Genomic DNA, 15,877 nt, shown 5'->3' on the forward strand with positions numbered 1-15,877 from the left:
TCGTCTGTTTCTGTGACACATTTGCAATTAGAGTGCTAACTATATTCAGCCTCCTTCATAATCAGATGTAACACTTACAGCCGCCGACTCTAAAATATCTTTCACAGCAGAAACATCTGGTATAATTAGGCCTAGTGTTAACATTAATAAAACCTAGATTATATTTCTTCTTAAATGAGGTTACTACATAATATGACTCCCATCATTTTGGTGTTCAGTCCTAGTGACTATTTTCCGCAGTCTCCCTGAATTTGACGACCGTCCCTTGCCAGCATGCGTTGCAGCGTAGAGCTCAACACATAAGTACGGATGCCCTGGCCGTATCTGGAGACACATTTGGGTCATGTCCAGAACTGGAAATTGTAATTGATGGAGCGGTTTTGATTTACCGTTCCGTTCATATCCATCTGTGTCATGCTCGATATATCACAATTTCCTATGCCGATGATTCCACTCTTCGATCACGTTGATTAATGACACCACGACAGTCGCATTATGGCCGTGTTATCCACCGGTTGTTCTGATTGCTCTTTGTGCTAATGCGTCGGAAGTGCTCAGCGCTGTCCCGCCACCTGGTGGTAATGACGGAGCATCGCAAGTACCCATGGCCATGTCAGGAAGGACCGAAAAACAGAATGCTTTTTGAAATTCGGTATTTGACTTCTGCTCTGTCAACTGTTGTGACTAGTCAATATTCAAGTCACGTAAAACGTTCTTCTGTTACATGTGGGGGACTAATCGAAATTCAAGTAACGTAAAGCGAAATTTTAGAAATAGAAACAAATATTTTAGCAGAGCCAATTTTTAATTTCGCTTTTGACTGGAAATGCAATGTGTAACATTTCTTTGGATTTACAACTTTTAAATAACTTAGAATAAAATCCCCCAGAGCTTTCAACTGGCTCTTTTGAAAGAATGATAAAAGCATGATGAAATGTGATGTTTCATTAAAATAAATAAATAAAAATGTAGCTCCCCTACCCACCTCCCAAAACACACGCACGTACGCGCACCCACTCAAACGCGCGCGCACACGCGCATTCAACCAACCTGAATGAACCTTTTTTAACTATGATGCACGCATGCATATGATTGTCACAGAATAAAGCGACTAAAAGATTTTTAGACAGTGAAGTGCATCACATTTTATGATAAGGGTTTTAACAGTGTTCTCAATGTAAAACAATGTCTTGTTGCTTTAGAACAGTGCATTTGATTTCATTTCAATTAGAATCTTACAAAAACAACATATTTGGCAGAGGACAGAACATCAATGGTTTATAAAAAATTAAAATAATAATAGTAAAACATGCAATTCAGAACTAAAAAGTCCATAAAAAGAAGAGAAAGAGAGAGAGATCCCAACTGCAAACATACCATAAAACATGACCCATCACAACAGATAAAAAGCTTTGTCATCAAAGCCATGGATATCTTTAGAATGATCACAAATACAACTTTTTTTGGCACAGTATGTAAGAAGGGGAGGAGCAAAGTATAGAACGCTCCTACTGCCAAAAAAATCAGAGAGACAAATATACACACAAATACACACTCACCAAATAATGCAGGTCGTGATCATTACTTGAAAAAAAAGAGAGAGAAATCCAAAAGTAGAATAAAATGTAATAAATACTAAAGATATGTTTACTTCTTAAAGCTGGAAAACACATCAACAGTTACAGCTTTGAACTTGTGCGACATCAGAACATAAAAAAAGAAGCTATTTAAATCACCTAAGAAAATACACTTTTAATATTTTCACTTTATCAGTGTGTTCATTACTCAGAATAGATACCAAACCCGTCCCTAAAGGCACCAGCTTAAAAACCATGTGGAATCCAACAATTTATTATCACATTTGAAAACATTTATAATCAGAGGCTCGAAGCAAAGCGCACTAAATCCCCCTGGAGAGGAATTCAAACTTGAGCTTTGACTGCATGATTCCAAATGACAAGCGGAACTGTACGGCACTTGCTGTGAGTCTGCAGGCTGCCTTTGTCCGGTTCCCAGCCATCTCTTATTCCCACTGTTCAAATGTACAACATTAAGCCAAAATGAAGTCTGACTGCCTCCCACAGTCCTGCAGTGGCCTGCAAGCATGAAAAACACGAGCTCCCTTTAAAACCAAGTGCACTAGACAAAGCTGTCACTGTCAAAGATAGCAACTAAAGCGCCTCTGCAAGAAGACTTCACTGGGCAGGAAAATTAGAAGGACATGTTTTGATAGTAGGCCTATAGCTGTACAACGCAAAGTGAACAATTTATATTACGACCCCACCACTCTTTGATGAGAGTGTAGAACTTCAGATGGGATTATTACAACTTCACACCTGGGACCTGTCTCACTAAACATGCCCAACTTAGCCAGGGTTAGTCACGGACAAAGTTTCAGCAAAGTCAAATGCGGCAAACTCGTTTCACGGTGAAGGCTGACATCTTTACAGTTACAGCATTTAGCACATGTCTTTGTCCAGAGTGACTTACAGAAGTTTGGATACGTGAGCTTTGCACATAAAAGTGTGCCATTTGTGGTGAACGGCTAAGAATAGCATGAAACCGAGTTTTCTTTGTGAATAAAACTACAAAACGTATTAAAAAGCAGGAAGAAAATTGCTGACTGTGATTATGCGAAGGCCAAGTTTGGATATTTGCCCTAGATCTATCTAGGCCTACATCATAAATAAAATTTGCCTAATGGCTAAACATAGCCTATTTTATAGTATTTTTCTATAACAGGTAATGCACTGCCTCTAACTGATGGTTTGTAGGCTACTTATTTTCATAATAGGTTTCAGTTGCAACCCTAGCAGTGTAAAGTGTAACATGTGACTGGTCCCAGACCAGTTGACTATCCGTTAAATTTAACCTGTTCCCAGAGCGGGGACCTGTCTCACAAAGCCCGTTTGACTTAGCCATGATTCCCGAGCTTCTGCTACCTAAAACCCAACAAAGGCAAACCTGGCAAACATCTTCCTTTGTCAAGTCAAGTTAAGATACTCAGGCTATGATTAATCCCCTAAACGCATGCACGCAAAAGCCATGAACATAATGAGGATACTAAACCAAACAAGATTTCTAAGCAAAGTACACTGGTTATAACTGATGTATAGTCTATACTGTCTTTTCAAAACTATGCTATCTGCAACCCCAGCAGTTTAAAGACTAAATATAGAAAAATATTATCAACCATAAAACAAACTGAGCTAATGACTTGCACTAAATCTGGAGAGAAACAAGACCTGAAAAAAAAAAACAGGGGTCAAATTGTGCCAAAGCATTGGCGATCTCTAAAGATCTCTGCAAAGTGCCTTCTCAAAACTTGTGCTCCTATTAATGCTTAGAATATTGAGGCCATTTCCACAGAATACCTTGAAGTTCAATTTGGTACACCAGGGAATGTGAATGCTTACGACTGATTACAATCAATAATACTGACTTTAATCTGCATTAGATCAGATTAGGCGTGTACCTTGGGCTGTCATGGCGATGAAAAAAAAGTTGTGAGAGAAAATCCAGGGATAGATCAAACTAATCTTAAATTTAGCTGGCTAAGCAATAAATCCTACTTCCTGAGACAGGGCCTTTTTTCTTCCTGATGTCACTGTTGAATCTCTGTCCATACACGGCAACCGAGGCTGCTCCTTTTGCTGCGAAACTCCCCGGCAAAAGAAAAACCCCGTGCTCGGATACCAGCACTCCAAGAGACAAACGAAGGGGAAATAAAGAATCTTGGCCTTTTTGGCTCTCGCTCTGACAGAGCCCTGCACGCCTCACTCTGACAGAGTCCTACATGCCTCGGGCAGCACAAGGATGTGCAGGTGTGTGCGTTGGAGCCCTTTAGTGAGATTCGAAGCACCGGAGTGGGTCACGGAAAACCCAGCTACCGCACGCTACGTCGCCCCCACTCACAGTGGACCGTGCAATTCGAGCAGAGGCAGTTGGGAGGCAGAGTGGGCGGATTTTGAAGAAGAAGTGCTGAAAAGAGCAGGCAGGATTTTGTTCATGTACAGTGTCGAAAGAGATGGCTGAGCCTCCATTTTGAAGGCAGTGAATGGCGCTGTCTCTGAAATGCAGCTGACCGGCTCTGCATGTGCTGTTAATCAGTGTGCACATGCAACTCCACATGCTAATCGCAACAAGATCTGCACTAAGGTATTGGGCCCTAAGGGTGTGAGAAGTAGGAACTTTAGATTTAAATTTACTTAAAAGATCATCACGGATCATTCACAGAGCTTCAAAAAACAACCTGTCATTGTAGCTCTCGTTTTAATAAAGTCAAAATTATAAAAATGCTACAAACGTACAATGATACAAAATGCAATGAACTCACTGACCAGATGTGCGCATAGCTGAAGCACACACAAGCTCATATTAGCAACAACAATGCTGGACTCTGGAAGCGAAAGGCCAATCACGCGTGTATTCCTACATAGCGCACCTTTAATGGCCCAGCCACAGGTGGACATTCAGGCCAAGGGTTCACCAGCCTCCCACATACAGTAGCACCAATCAAGTTAAATCCAGGAACCAAGACAACCGAACCTGTTGGCGATATGCTGTTTACCCTTCAGGCCCTATGTTGGTGCTTGTGATTCAGCCTTTAAAAATAAATCAGTTTTGAACCAGCCTGTGCATATCATGCATATATTGCCATTTAACAAATTTTTGTACAGTGACATTCAGTATTTTAAGTTCATACAGTCTATGACTCATATAAAGCTGTACTCAGCAAAACTCGTCAAATGGGTTTTACAGTGACAATTAGAGATCTTTTTTTTTAAAAATGCATATTCTAAAATGGTTCCCTTCTTTTCCATATGGCTTTTCTGTCATGGCTGCCTAGCCCCAACAATTACTTACGGTCTTGTCTTGTCCCCGTTAAAAAAAATACCTAACTTTCCATTTCAAAGAGGACTGATGAGGTCTGTGTGCCACTACTCAAGGGAGCACTTCAAAACCGCGAACATTCGAACAGGCTCCCGTGATTTCCATACACTTTTTCCGGTCGGCGCCCGCACACACCCACACGCAAGGAAATTCACGCCGTGGGTTGGCTGCTGAAGAAGTGACTCACTCTGTGGCACAATGGAAAGAAAGCAGGTCTGAGAGTAACCGAACCTTTCAGTCAGTAATCCAAGAGTTAGCCCTCACCCACACCCGGATCTCATTACCGATGGCCTTCTGTCACACATTGATCCATGTATAATGGGTGTTAAAGCCCTCTTGTTTAGTGACTTTGATCATTCTGCTTTAGCCATCGCAAGTTTATATTCCAAAAAGACCTTTAAGCACCACTGCTGTCCTCCATCAGTTCACCTTTCAGTCTCTTTTCAGCTTCAGCACAGCATTAATGCCTTTCCACATTGCACAATCCCCTTCCAAACGGAAAGGTCAATGCAGCCTCAGGGCGGGGGGCGGGGGGAGGGCATGGTTAGGGGGGGGTTGGGGGGTGTCAGACGCGAAGGGTCACAGTTTCGGGTCGTCGCGGCCGGGGGTCACAGTCTGGCGACCCTGCGGCGTCTTGAGCTGGGTGGCCGAGGAGGATGAGGAGGAGGAAGAGGAGGAGGATGAAGAGCTGCGACGGGTCTCCACGCCCGTGCTGGTCATCTTCAGCTTGCGGCGCTTGGCCAGTGGTGCGTTGTCCACGCTTTTCAAGAAGAAGCCCTCACGCTTGCCCCTGTTGAACGCCTGTGTGTGTGGTGTGTGTGTGTGTGTGTGTGTGTGCACAAGTGCAAATAAGCAAGTAAAGGGCACAGAGGTGGGGAGACAGAAAGACAGAAAAAGAAACATCCGTCATTGGCTGGCCATGCGACGAATCAGGTTTCGCTTCCTGCTTCTTGACACTTCGACAGAGATCATGTGCCTGAGACTGTATGGGAGAACTCCTGACAAGAATGCTAGAGCGGCTAATCCAAAGGCAACAGCACATGCTACACGATGCAAGTCAGGGGTAAAACGGGGGAGGGGGGGTCTAGTGTCCATGCCTTTGTTAGCGGCTGTGTAGCTGTAGCATCCATGTATCTGCTCAGAGCTGATAGCAGGGTGTCAGGACGTGTCTTATCACACCACCAGCACCGGAGAGCCGCTGCCAGCTGCTCTTACGCTAAGCCCCGTCAACCACCACTTCTATAAAACTGTACAACACGTACAATACATGGAACAGTTAACATTGCATCTCAGTCCAACATTGGGACCAACATCCATGCCGGCCAAACTGTCCCTAAATAATGCAGCGTAACAGATATATTTCATGCAAAGAACCTGCTCTTTGCTTATGTAGTTTGCTGCACGTCTCTCGGGTCTACGTGATCAGGACTATTCTCACATGCTGCCACATGCCAGCAGGTTAACGCGATCGGAATGAGCATAGGTGGCTTTGTAGATGATGGCTGCTTGAAAGTGCATGCCGCTGTGTGTGACCAGCGATGCCAGCAATAAAGACAGCAAGGGAGCTGCTGTTGGTCAGCCTGCTTCTGCTGTAGCCTTTTCAGCATCAGACCAGAATTCAAATCATCATATCAGAATTCCACATTCAAAATGTACCAAATAAAGAAAAATAGATTCTTATGAGTGCGTGAACTAAAGGGACTGGTCTGCCAGGAACACAGGAAGCCTAGCATTGGTCTGAAAGCTCTTAAAGGGGTTTTATGTTTGTGTTTGTGTTTAATGGAAAGCAGCTAGGATGGGGGAGAGCCCAGCAAAGCCGAACACCGTGCCGCTCCTCACCTTGTAGGTTGCGTTGACGTACGTGCGGACAGTGGGGCCGCTGGACTCGAGGACGTCGGGGGTGCAGAGGGGGGTGGAGGAGACACCTCCACCCTGCAGCCAGGCGTTCTCCTTCAGTACCGCCAGCTTCAGACGCCGCTCCGGGTCCACCGTTAACAGGCCTGAAGAATACAGAGGGAGAGAAAGAGAGAAAGAGAGAGAGAGAGAGAGAGAGAGAGGGAGGGAGGAGGAAGGGGAGAGGGGGTGGAAAGAAAAGGCAAGGACAGATGAAAGGAAGAGAGAGAGAGTTGAAGAACAAACAGCGTAATGAAGAGACACAGATGAGGGATGTGCTTCCGCATTAGTAGTGATTCTCTGGGACCTCCTGTCCTTCCTCATATTACTGTTCCTGCTACACAAAGCCCCAAAGCCATTAATCATTCATCTCAGCCATAAACACTAGATGAGTGTGGTCAGGTGTGTCGCTGTTAAAATGTGGATAAACACAATCTTAGAAACCTCTCTTAAGGATTACTGTAGTTCTACGGAATGAAAATATGTTTATTTCATCATCACTTTAGTGATAAATCAATAAAGGAGTAACAAAAACGAGGCTATAATCTCAGAAAGATAAGCATCTAATTATCCATTTTAAAAGGATAGGTTTGCTATTACGAGTCATTTGCCATTATTAAGTGCTCACGGCCCAACTTTGATGATGGTTTTAGTACAGAGGCATCTGCTTCTGTTCTATGTCTTCTCTCTGGGCTTAAACTCTGCGTTCATCTCAATCTCCTAAATTCCGGATAAATCTCTTCTTCTTAAAAAGGGAAAGCTTATAGAATTAATGCAAGATGGCGCCCCTGAGTATGTGTGAATTGCGAATCTGTGCAGGTGCAGCAAGTTCCTCAGTACTAAATTATAAGGTTTTTTTACACAATTATAAAGCACTAAAACAATTGTAATAAGGAAAGGGATAAACATAGCACAAGCTTATTATTTAAGTACTTCAGGACTAGAACCAGACACCCTGACAACTCAACCTACCTCTCACTAGGTCTTTGGCCTCATCAGACACGCCTTTCCAGGCTTCACCGTCCAATGAGAAGTCTCCTTCTTTGATCTTGTGCATGATGTCAGCAGCATGCGAGGAAGTCATTCCTTTTTTCTCGCTCTGGAACGGGACTTGTCCGGAAAGTATGGTGTACTGACAGAGAGTAATTCAAATGACTGACATGGATATGATCCAAGACAAAGACAATAAATTAAAAAAAAGGAATATAACTGCGGGTGTTCAAAGAAATATCCAAAATGCTGAAGAGAACATATAATTCGAGTGGACCAATTACAGCTCTCTTTATTTGTCTCTCTCATAATAACGGCCTCTCTCTTTTTCCTCTAACTCTAATGTGCGTCGTCACTCACACATTCTCACACACGCATACCAATATGACCCCCAGGCTCCAGAGGTCGCAGGCCTGGTCATATCCGGAGCTGTGGAAGAGCTCAGGTGCGGCGTACTGCAGCGTGAAGCACGGGGTCTGAAGGGGCGCGCTCCCACTGCCTGCTGGGAAGAGGCGCGCGAAGCCAAAATCAATCACTTTCAGCACAGAGTCTTCGGCCTCGTCTGCAAACAGCACGTTCTGACAATGGGAGAGGGAGAGAGAGAGAGAGAGCAAGAGCGAGAGCGAGCTTCAGTATTAACACACTCCACTGTTATACTGCCAAAAAAAAAAAAAACCTGGAAAAAAAAAACATAGCAAATAAAATTAAGTTTGTGCTGAATATATCAGATATAAGATGTTCTGACATACAGCGGTTACTAAGGTCCCTGCCCGGTTACAGTGCTGTGCTGTCAGCTCACATGGACATGTCATGTGTCAGGAAAACAGGAGAGGAGCGAAACATGACTAGCTGAGCTCCGCCCTACAACTCCCCCAACACCCATTAGTCTGGCGCACAGCTGGCCCAACTAACACCAGCGACTGGCTGAAGGTAGGCGGGGCCCGATGGACCACTCAGGAGAGGAGTGTGCGTGGCGCCCTGAAGGCCACGCCCCTTTTTAAGCAGCCAGGCCAGAGGGAAACCACTGCCCAAATGCTAAACTCTGGCACGCTGATCTCCGCTTCACACAGAATTGACGCACGCCGCTTCCCGCCTCAGCCAAACTCCCACATTAACATGCAAATCAGATGCTAATTAACCGTTCCCTCCTGCAAAGAAAACAATTACAATCTTGTTTGTGATGGAAAATGGATGAGTTTACTAGTGCTGCTCATTCGCGATGATTCACTTCATTGTTTATGCTTGATGGGGTGGACTGCTAATAAGGTTTATCCTTGCATATTTACACATCTAGGCATCGATCCATCCATCTACTGAGTGGCGTGGCCACCTCTTCTATTCACTGCTCATTTGTTTGGATTTGTAGTCATCGAGTACTCCATTTATGAAGGCTCCATCAATCCTTCCTTTCGGCTTCTCACCGATTGATTGAACCCTTTTGCATTTTTACCACCATGCAACACCTACATCTATGTACGCTCTCACGACACATATTCATGACTGCTGTGCTCCTTTCGGTCCATCATCTGTTGTCCACCCACCACCCACCTCTGGTTTCAGGTCCCGGTGCACGACTCCGGCCTCGTGCATGAAGCTGACGGCCGACACCAGGCTCTTCATCAGCTGACTGGCCTCGCCCTCGGCAAAGAGCTTCTTCTTCTTCAGCCGCTCCAACAGCTCGCCCCCACGCAGCAGCTCCAGCACCAGATACGTGTGGTACTGGCAGGGCAGGAGGGGGGAGGGATGAGGCGGAGCACAGCGGGGGGGGGGGGGGGGGGGGGGGGGGGGTGATGGAGGAGAGGCAGGGGAAAAAAACCTCTTTCATCTCTGAGTGTGTGTGTGTGTGTGTGTGTGAGAGTGTGAGGGTGTGAGGGTGTGAGGGTGTGAGAGTGTGAGAGTGTGTGCCTGTGTATACACGTGTGGGACTGTGCAGCACATACCTGATCAGTGTAAACCTCGTGGAGAGTAACGATGCTGGGATGAGACTGACACTGCCTAAGTGCTGCGATTTCTCGCTGAGTCATGGCCTCCAGCCTACAGCAAGAGCATGCACACACACACACACGCACACACGCACACACACGCACACACGCACACGCACACGCACACGCACACGCACGCACCACAGCTTCATTACCCGTGGACAGAGAGGACCTACTGGAGCGGCTTCTCTGAGGCTTCTTTTGTTTCTGCATTCACTGAACATACCTGAAACAATTTGAAGAGAAGATTTAAAATGCAAATTTCTGTCACAGAAGAAAACTGACTAAAACTGAAGCCTCGAACCAGAAGCCTTTTAATCCAGTTCTTTAGTTCTTCTAAAAGTGAATCTGCCTTTGTTTTTTAAACTCGAAAATGAAAGGAGACCATTTTTTCCCCATTGAAATAGAATCTGGGCTCTTGCTGAAGTTCCATGCATGGCATGGCTGGTTTGCTGCAAGGCCGTTACGCGCCTCTGTGCGCACCTGCGGCTGATGATTTTGACGGCGTACTCTTGGCCAGTCTGTTTGTGTCTGCACTTCCTGCAGACAGAGAAACTGCCCTCACCCAGTGGTGGACCCTGGACACACAGTTCGTAATGCTGGAAGAACTGGGATTCCTGGGGAGGGGAATATGATTCATTATGGTATAAAAAAAAGAATAGAAGTATATACTGGGTATAAAAGAGTAGTTAATACATATGCAATTCAATAATAATACATTATTGAAGAAACTACAAAACACTAACATGAAAGCAAACATAAATGCACATTTGTATCAGTTTTTGCGAGTTCAATTTCTTTGGACGCACATTTTTTTAAAACACATTTTCTTTTATTAAAAAAAGACAGATCAGGTAAAACAAACAAAAATAAAATCAATTTAAAAAAACTAATTAATTTGTACATTTACAGCACATTTTGATAGTCCTGTCCAATTTGTTCTATAACAGTTTATTCTAAAATGTATTTCCATTTACTTATCTTTATAAAGTTATAATTAACTGAGCTATACATTAATAATGATTTGGAATCTACATGAACACATTGGCAGTGGGAGGCCTTGCATCTTCTTGATATAAGCAGGGTACCTTCAGCATGGCGCTGCGCTGAACAGTAGCTGAGCCGGGCCGGTCCACGCACACCGGGGCGTCCAGCACGTCTGCCATCACCGCATTCTTATTGAACAAGATGGAGGGCGCCACGAACGAATAACCCTGAGCCAGGGAGAGATGATAAGTGGAGCGAGAAGGCTTCTGCTTTTGTGGGGGTGCATGGCAGAGTGCGTGCACCCCCACAGGCCCTAGGAAAAGTGATCAGCACTATGAGGATTTAGTGTGTGTGTGTGTGTGTGTGTGTGTGTGTGTGTGTGTTTTATTCTGCCTTTTGTGCACCTTAATAGGACAGCTTGCACATCTAGGCTGAACCATTTAACTGGCCTTTGGCAGATGCTCTGACCCACAGCAACACTCAGTATGAGGGAGGCACATGTAAACTGGTAGTCAGAGGGATTTGAACTCAGGCCTTTAGTGCTGTTAGTACTTTAATCTACCAGTGCGACTGGTATTATATTTAACTGAAATGCAGATTTTTAAAAAATGTTTAGGTTTAAGTGTGAAGTATTCATCTATAACAGTAAGTGGGTTAATGAAGAACTCACAAAGACTGTGTGTGTGTTTGGCATGCACGTTTGTGTTTGTGTGTGTGTGTGTGTGTGTGTGTGTGTGAGAGTATATACACTCACCAGCCACTTTATTAGGTACACCTGTTCAACTGCTCATTAACGCAAATATTTAATCAACCAATCATATGGCAGCAACTCACTGGATTTATGCATATAGACATGGTCAAGATGACCTCCTGAAGATTAAACTGGGCATCAGAATGGGGAAGAAAAGTGATTTTAATGACTATGCATGTGACATGATTGTTGGTATTAAATGGACAAGACTGAGAAAATAGGCAAAACTAAAGAAACTGCTGATCTACTGGGATTTTTCATGCACCACCATCTCTTGAGTTTACAGAGGATGGTCCAAAAAAAAAGAAAACATCCAGTAAGAAGCTGTTCTCTGGATAAAAATGCCTTGTTAGACGCCAAAGGTCAGAGGAGAATGGCCAGACTGGTTAGAGCTGGTAGAAAGTAGCAGTAACTCAAATAACCACTCATTACAACCAAGGTATGCTGAAGAACATCTCTGAACACAGAACTCCTGTCAGCTAAGAACAGGCAACAGAGGCTACATTTCACATGGGCTCACCAAAACTTGATAATAGAAGATTGGAAAAATGTTGACTGGGCTGATGAGTCTTAATTTCTGCTGTGACATTCGGATGGCAGGGTCAGAATTTGGCGTGAACAACATGAAAACATGGATCCATCCTGCCACGTATGGACGGTTCAGGCTGCTGCTGGTGGAGTGATGGTGTGGGGGAGATTTTCTTGGCACACCTAAATACCAACAGAGCCTGCATGTCCATCCCTTTATGGCCACAGTGTCCCCATCTTCTGTTGTCAAATGGCCTCCACAGTCACCAGATCTCAATCCACTAAAGCACTTTTTGGAATTTTGGATCATGTGGTCAATATGAAATGAGTTGTGTTTCCAGCACCCTGTTCTAAAAGCAAAAGGTGGTCCATCTTGGTGCTTAGCAAGGTGTACTTAATAAAGTGGTGCATGAGTGTGTCTTTATGTGTTTTGAGTGTGTGAATGCATGAATGTGGATGTCTGTGTGTGTGTGTGTGTGTGTGTGTGTGTGTGTGTGTGTGTGTGTGTGTGTCTGTGTGTGTACCTGGAAGAGGCGCTCGGTACTGGGGGGAGTGCTGGCGGGGGAGTAGACCGGCTCCATGCCTGTAAACTCCTCGGCGAAGTTCCCCACATCCAGCTCATTCCGCAGTTCTGGCTTGAACGGACTCGCCAGCTTCTTCTGTGCCAGGTCAGTCCAGTTCAGCCCCTACAGAGAAGGAATGTGTGAGAGCATACATGAGTGCAGGCGTATGTGTGTGTGTGTGTCTGTGTGAGTGAGTGAGTGAGTATGTGTGTTTGCATGCATTGTCCTCATCTGCCCAGGTTTTTTCACATTGCTGGCCTGTCCTGCCAGCCCCAGCTGACCGCGGTCAGCCACAGAGCCTCCACGCACAGACAGGGGAAGCTCAGGGAGGGAGGGTAGGAGAGTGCAGGGCGAGGAACAAGCAGCACCTTGAAGAAGACGTGGCTCTTGATGTCCTCTGCCCCTCTGGGCCCAGAGCCCAGTCTCTTGTGGGGATCTTTCACCAGGAGCTTGCGGATGAGGTCCTGAGCCACGGGGCCAATCAGAGAGGGGAACGGAGGCTCACAGCGCAGGATCCGCCTGGGGGGGGGGTTCAGGGTTGGAGTGGGGGCAAATAAGAAAGAGAGACAGATAGTAAGAAGTAGAGAGAGATGAAGAGCCAAACGCTAAAGAAAATCAACCCCTGTGAAGCTCATTTAAAGTCGTAAACTAATTCATTACAGGCATTAAAGCTTGGTAAAGGAGAGATCACGCAGAGCACAAAGAAGAATGTGATAATGAACTGGTGAAAGTAGGTAGACTGGATGAAAGATGTGTGTATGTGCACAGGTAAGTGAGTGAGCTTGTGTGTGTCTGTGTTTGTATGTGTGTGAGACAGAGAGCGAAAAAAAACATCAGAGGGAGGAGTATAAAGGGGAAGGAGAGAGCATGCAAAAATGAGGAAGTGTAAAAAAAAAAAAAAGTGCAGAAGTGTAAAATAGTGTGTGTGACTCACTTAGACACCTCGCTCTGGGAGTTCCTCTCCCCCTCCAATGTGAACGGAGACGCACCTGTCAGCAACTCGAACATGAGAATCCCCAGACTCCACCAGTCTACTGTCTAACGGGGTGGGGGGTTGTGTGAGAGAGACACAGACAGACAGACAGACAGACATGAGAATCCCCAGACTCCACCAGTCTACTCTCTACCGGTGTGGGGGGTTGTGTGAGAGATACACAGACAGACAGACAGACAGATAGACAGACAGACAGACATGAGAATCCCCAGAGTCCACCAGTCTACTGTCTACCAGGCTGAGGGGTTGTGTGAGAGATACACAGACAGACAGACAGACATGAGAATCCCCAGAGAAGGGGGGTGATAAGTGCCTATACAAACGAAAGAAAGGAAACAAAAACAAACAAATGCCCACATCCCGATCACCACATCCCCACTGCGTCCCGCAGCTGTCCCGCAGACTCGGGCACCTACACTGGTGCTCGGGCCCAGGCTCGCCACTGCAGGCCTGGTCAGTAAACTATGTTAACTTAGCACAGGTAACCCTTTTAAATATAGGCAACAGTGTGTCCAACATTATAAGACTACTGCATGTTAAAACAGAACATGAGATTATAACCAAAAATGCTGGTCTGATCATCTTATTTCTAGCCAACATGTTTCTAGAAATTATCACCAAATGCAGTAAGATTATTTCACTTGGAGCAGCGTCAAATAAGTAAAAATGCCTAGGAACAAGTTAAATAATCTTAATTTGAGTTATAATTTAAGGGCAGAGAAATACAAACCCTGAAGAGCGAGGGTCTTACCTTGCCGTGGCCGGCCTTTCCTCTGATGATCTCCGGGGCCATGTACTCAATGGTACCGCAGAACGAGAAGGTCCTCTGTGGAGACAGGGACGCATGCGCCGCCGTTAGTGCAGGACGTGAGGGGCGTGCACGTCTCATTGCCATACTGCGCAGGTAGGGCTAGGCATGCAGGATCCAGGCAGGTGGGAAGTCTTTCATTTTAAAAACATGTATGTATGATGCAACAGAAGCAGAAGATCTTAAATGTTTGTCATATGATTTACTGCCACGCGGTCACACACACTCTGTTGTTTGTCTGTCTCTCACTCACACACACCCACATGCACACCCACACGCACACTTACCTCCTCCTCCAGGAACTCTTTACTCAGCCCAAAGTCTGTCAGCACCACATGGCCCTCGCTGTCCAGAAGGATGTTCTCCAGTTTAATGTCTCGGTACACGATGCCAAGCTGCACACATCAGCCCAAAAGAAAGGCTTGCAAAAATGACCCTCACCTCGCAAGCACTGTGTGTAGTGTGTGTGTGTGTATGTGTGTGTGTGTGTGTGTGTGAGAGAGAGAGTGTGAGTGTGTGAGCACGCTGCTGGTCTCACCTTGTGCAGGTGTTCCAGGGCAAGCACAATCTCTCCCACGTAGATTCGCACCTCGTCCTCTGAGAAGTGGTCTCGCTGGTACAGGTGAGTGAACATCTCCCCACCGCTCACATAGTCTGGAAAAGGCACTCATGTAAGCAGGCGCACACACACCCGTACACAAATCAATTCCCAGAAGACTCAAAGAGACAGACATGAGCAGACAAGCACAGTTCCAGATAAGACTGGCTGGAAGAGCATACGCAGTAGCTTCTGATAAGAGGACAATAACAGCTCCTATCTCTCCATTTACTGCCTATTCTTACAAACAGGGCAGCCCACTAATGCATTACAACAATTGCACTGACAATAAACAGCTTGGGTCACATGCAAAAACTCCCAGTTCAATAACAGAGTCACAAGGTGCGAGAGTAACTACACAGTGAACCTCAAATGGACGGCAAATTCGGTTCTCCGGTATAAAGGCTTCCTTGGCTTCTCACCAATGAACGCAAGCGTTTAAATGTTGTAATTATGGCTGCAATGTAACATGAATCTGTTCCTATGCCGCATCGCATCGGCGTCTCAACGAGAGGCATGACCCGGCCCTCACCCAGTATGAGGTGGAGCTTGGTCTGGGTCTGGAAAGCGTAGTGCAGAGTGACGAGGAACGGCGACTGGCGGATGTGCTCCAACACCTGCCTCTCTGTCCTCGTGTGCTCCGCTGTCTTGGCCTTTTGAACGATGGCCGCCTTCTTCAGGACCTGCGGGGCGGGGCGGGGAGTGGGAGACTGTTAGATACCCGGCGAGCTGGTGGATCCAGCTGTTGCGCAACTGCACATTTCAACATCCTTCAGTATGAGATGGCTCAACGCAGCAGCGCAGCAAGTGAAGGAAAAGAAATTGGTTGCTCATCTTGCAGCGGACTTGCAGAGAACGATACTATCGGCACCTAGCGTGGCTGCAATGTA

General features: G+C 45.7%; 1 protein-coding gene across 3 annotated transcripts in view; it reads right to left on the reverse strand.

The window, feature by feature from the left end:
- Positions 1 to 1,119: 1,119 nt before the first annotated feature.
- Positions 1,120 to 15,877, reverse strand: part of rps6ka4 (ribosomal protein S6 kinase, polypeptide 4) — a 20,780-nt gene continuing 6,022 nt past the window's right edge. For 2 of the 3 annotated variants that reach the window (XM_081719474.1, XM_035527261.2), the window contains exons 4-18: positions 15,520 to 15,670; positions 14,928 to 15,043; positions 14,677 to 14,784; positions 14,333 to 14,407; positions 13,522 to 13,625; positions 12,956 to 13,106; positions 12,549 to 12,710; positions 10,847 to 10,972; positions 10,242 to 10,375; positions 9,717 to 9,810; positions 9,325 to 9,495; positions 8,157 to 8,354; positions 7,759 to 7,918; positions 6,733 to 6,893; positions 1,120 to 5,694 (exon numbers count right to left, since the gene is read on the reverse strand). In XM_081719474.1, coding sequence (XP_081575600.1) covers positions 5,473 to 5,694; positions 6,733 to 6,893; positions 7,759 to 7,918; positions 8,157 to 8,354; positions 9,325 to 9,495; positions 9,717 to 9,810; positions 10,242 to 10,375; positions 10,847 to 10,972; positions 12,549 to 12,710; positions 12,956 to 13,106; positions 13,522 to 13,625; positions 14,333 to 14,407; positions 14,677 to 14,784; positions 14,928 to 15,043; positions 15,520 to 15,670 — 2,133 coding nt within the window. In that variant the 3' untranslated portion in view covers positions 1,120 to 5,472. Of the gene's footprint in view, positions 5,695 to 6,732; positions 6,894 to 7,758; positions 7,919 to 8,156; positions 8,355 to 9,324; positions 9,496 to 9,716; positions 9,811 to 10,241; positions 10,376 to 10,846; positions 10,973 to 12,548; positions 12,711 to 12,955; positions 13,107 to 13,521; positions 13,626 to 14,332; positions 14,408 to 14,676; positions 14,785 to 14,927; positions 15,044 to 15,519; positions 15,671 to 15,877 lie in introns of those variants that run through there. The other variant, XM_081719475.1, reaches the window with a different exon arrangement.

The sequence above is a fragment of the Electrophorus electricus genome, chromosome 8, assembly GCF_041902795.1.
Source record: "Electrophorus electricus isolate QZ-2024a chromosome 8, ASM4190279v1, whole genome shotgun sequence".
NCBI lineage: Eukaryota > Metazoa > Chordata > Actinopteri > Gymnotiformes > Gymnotidae > Electrophorus > Electrophorus electricus.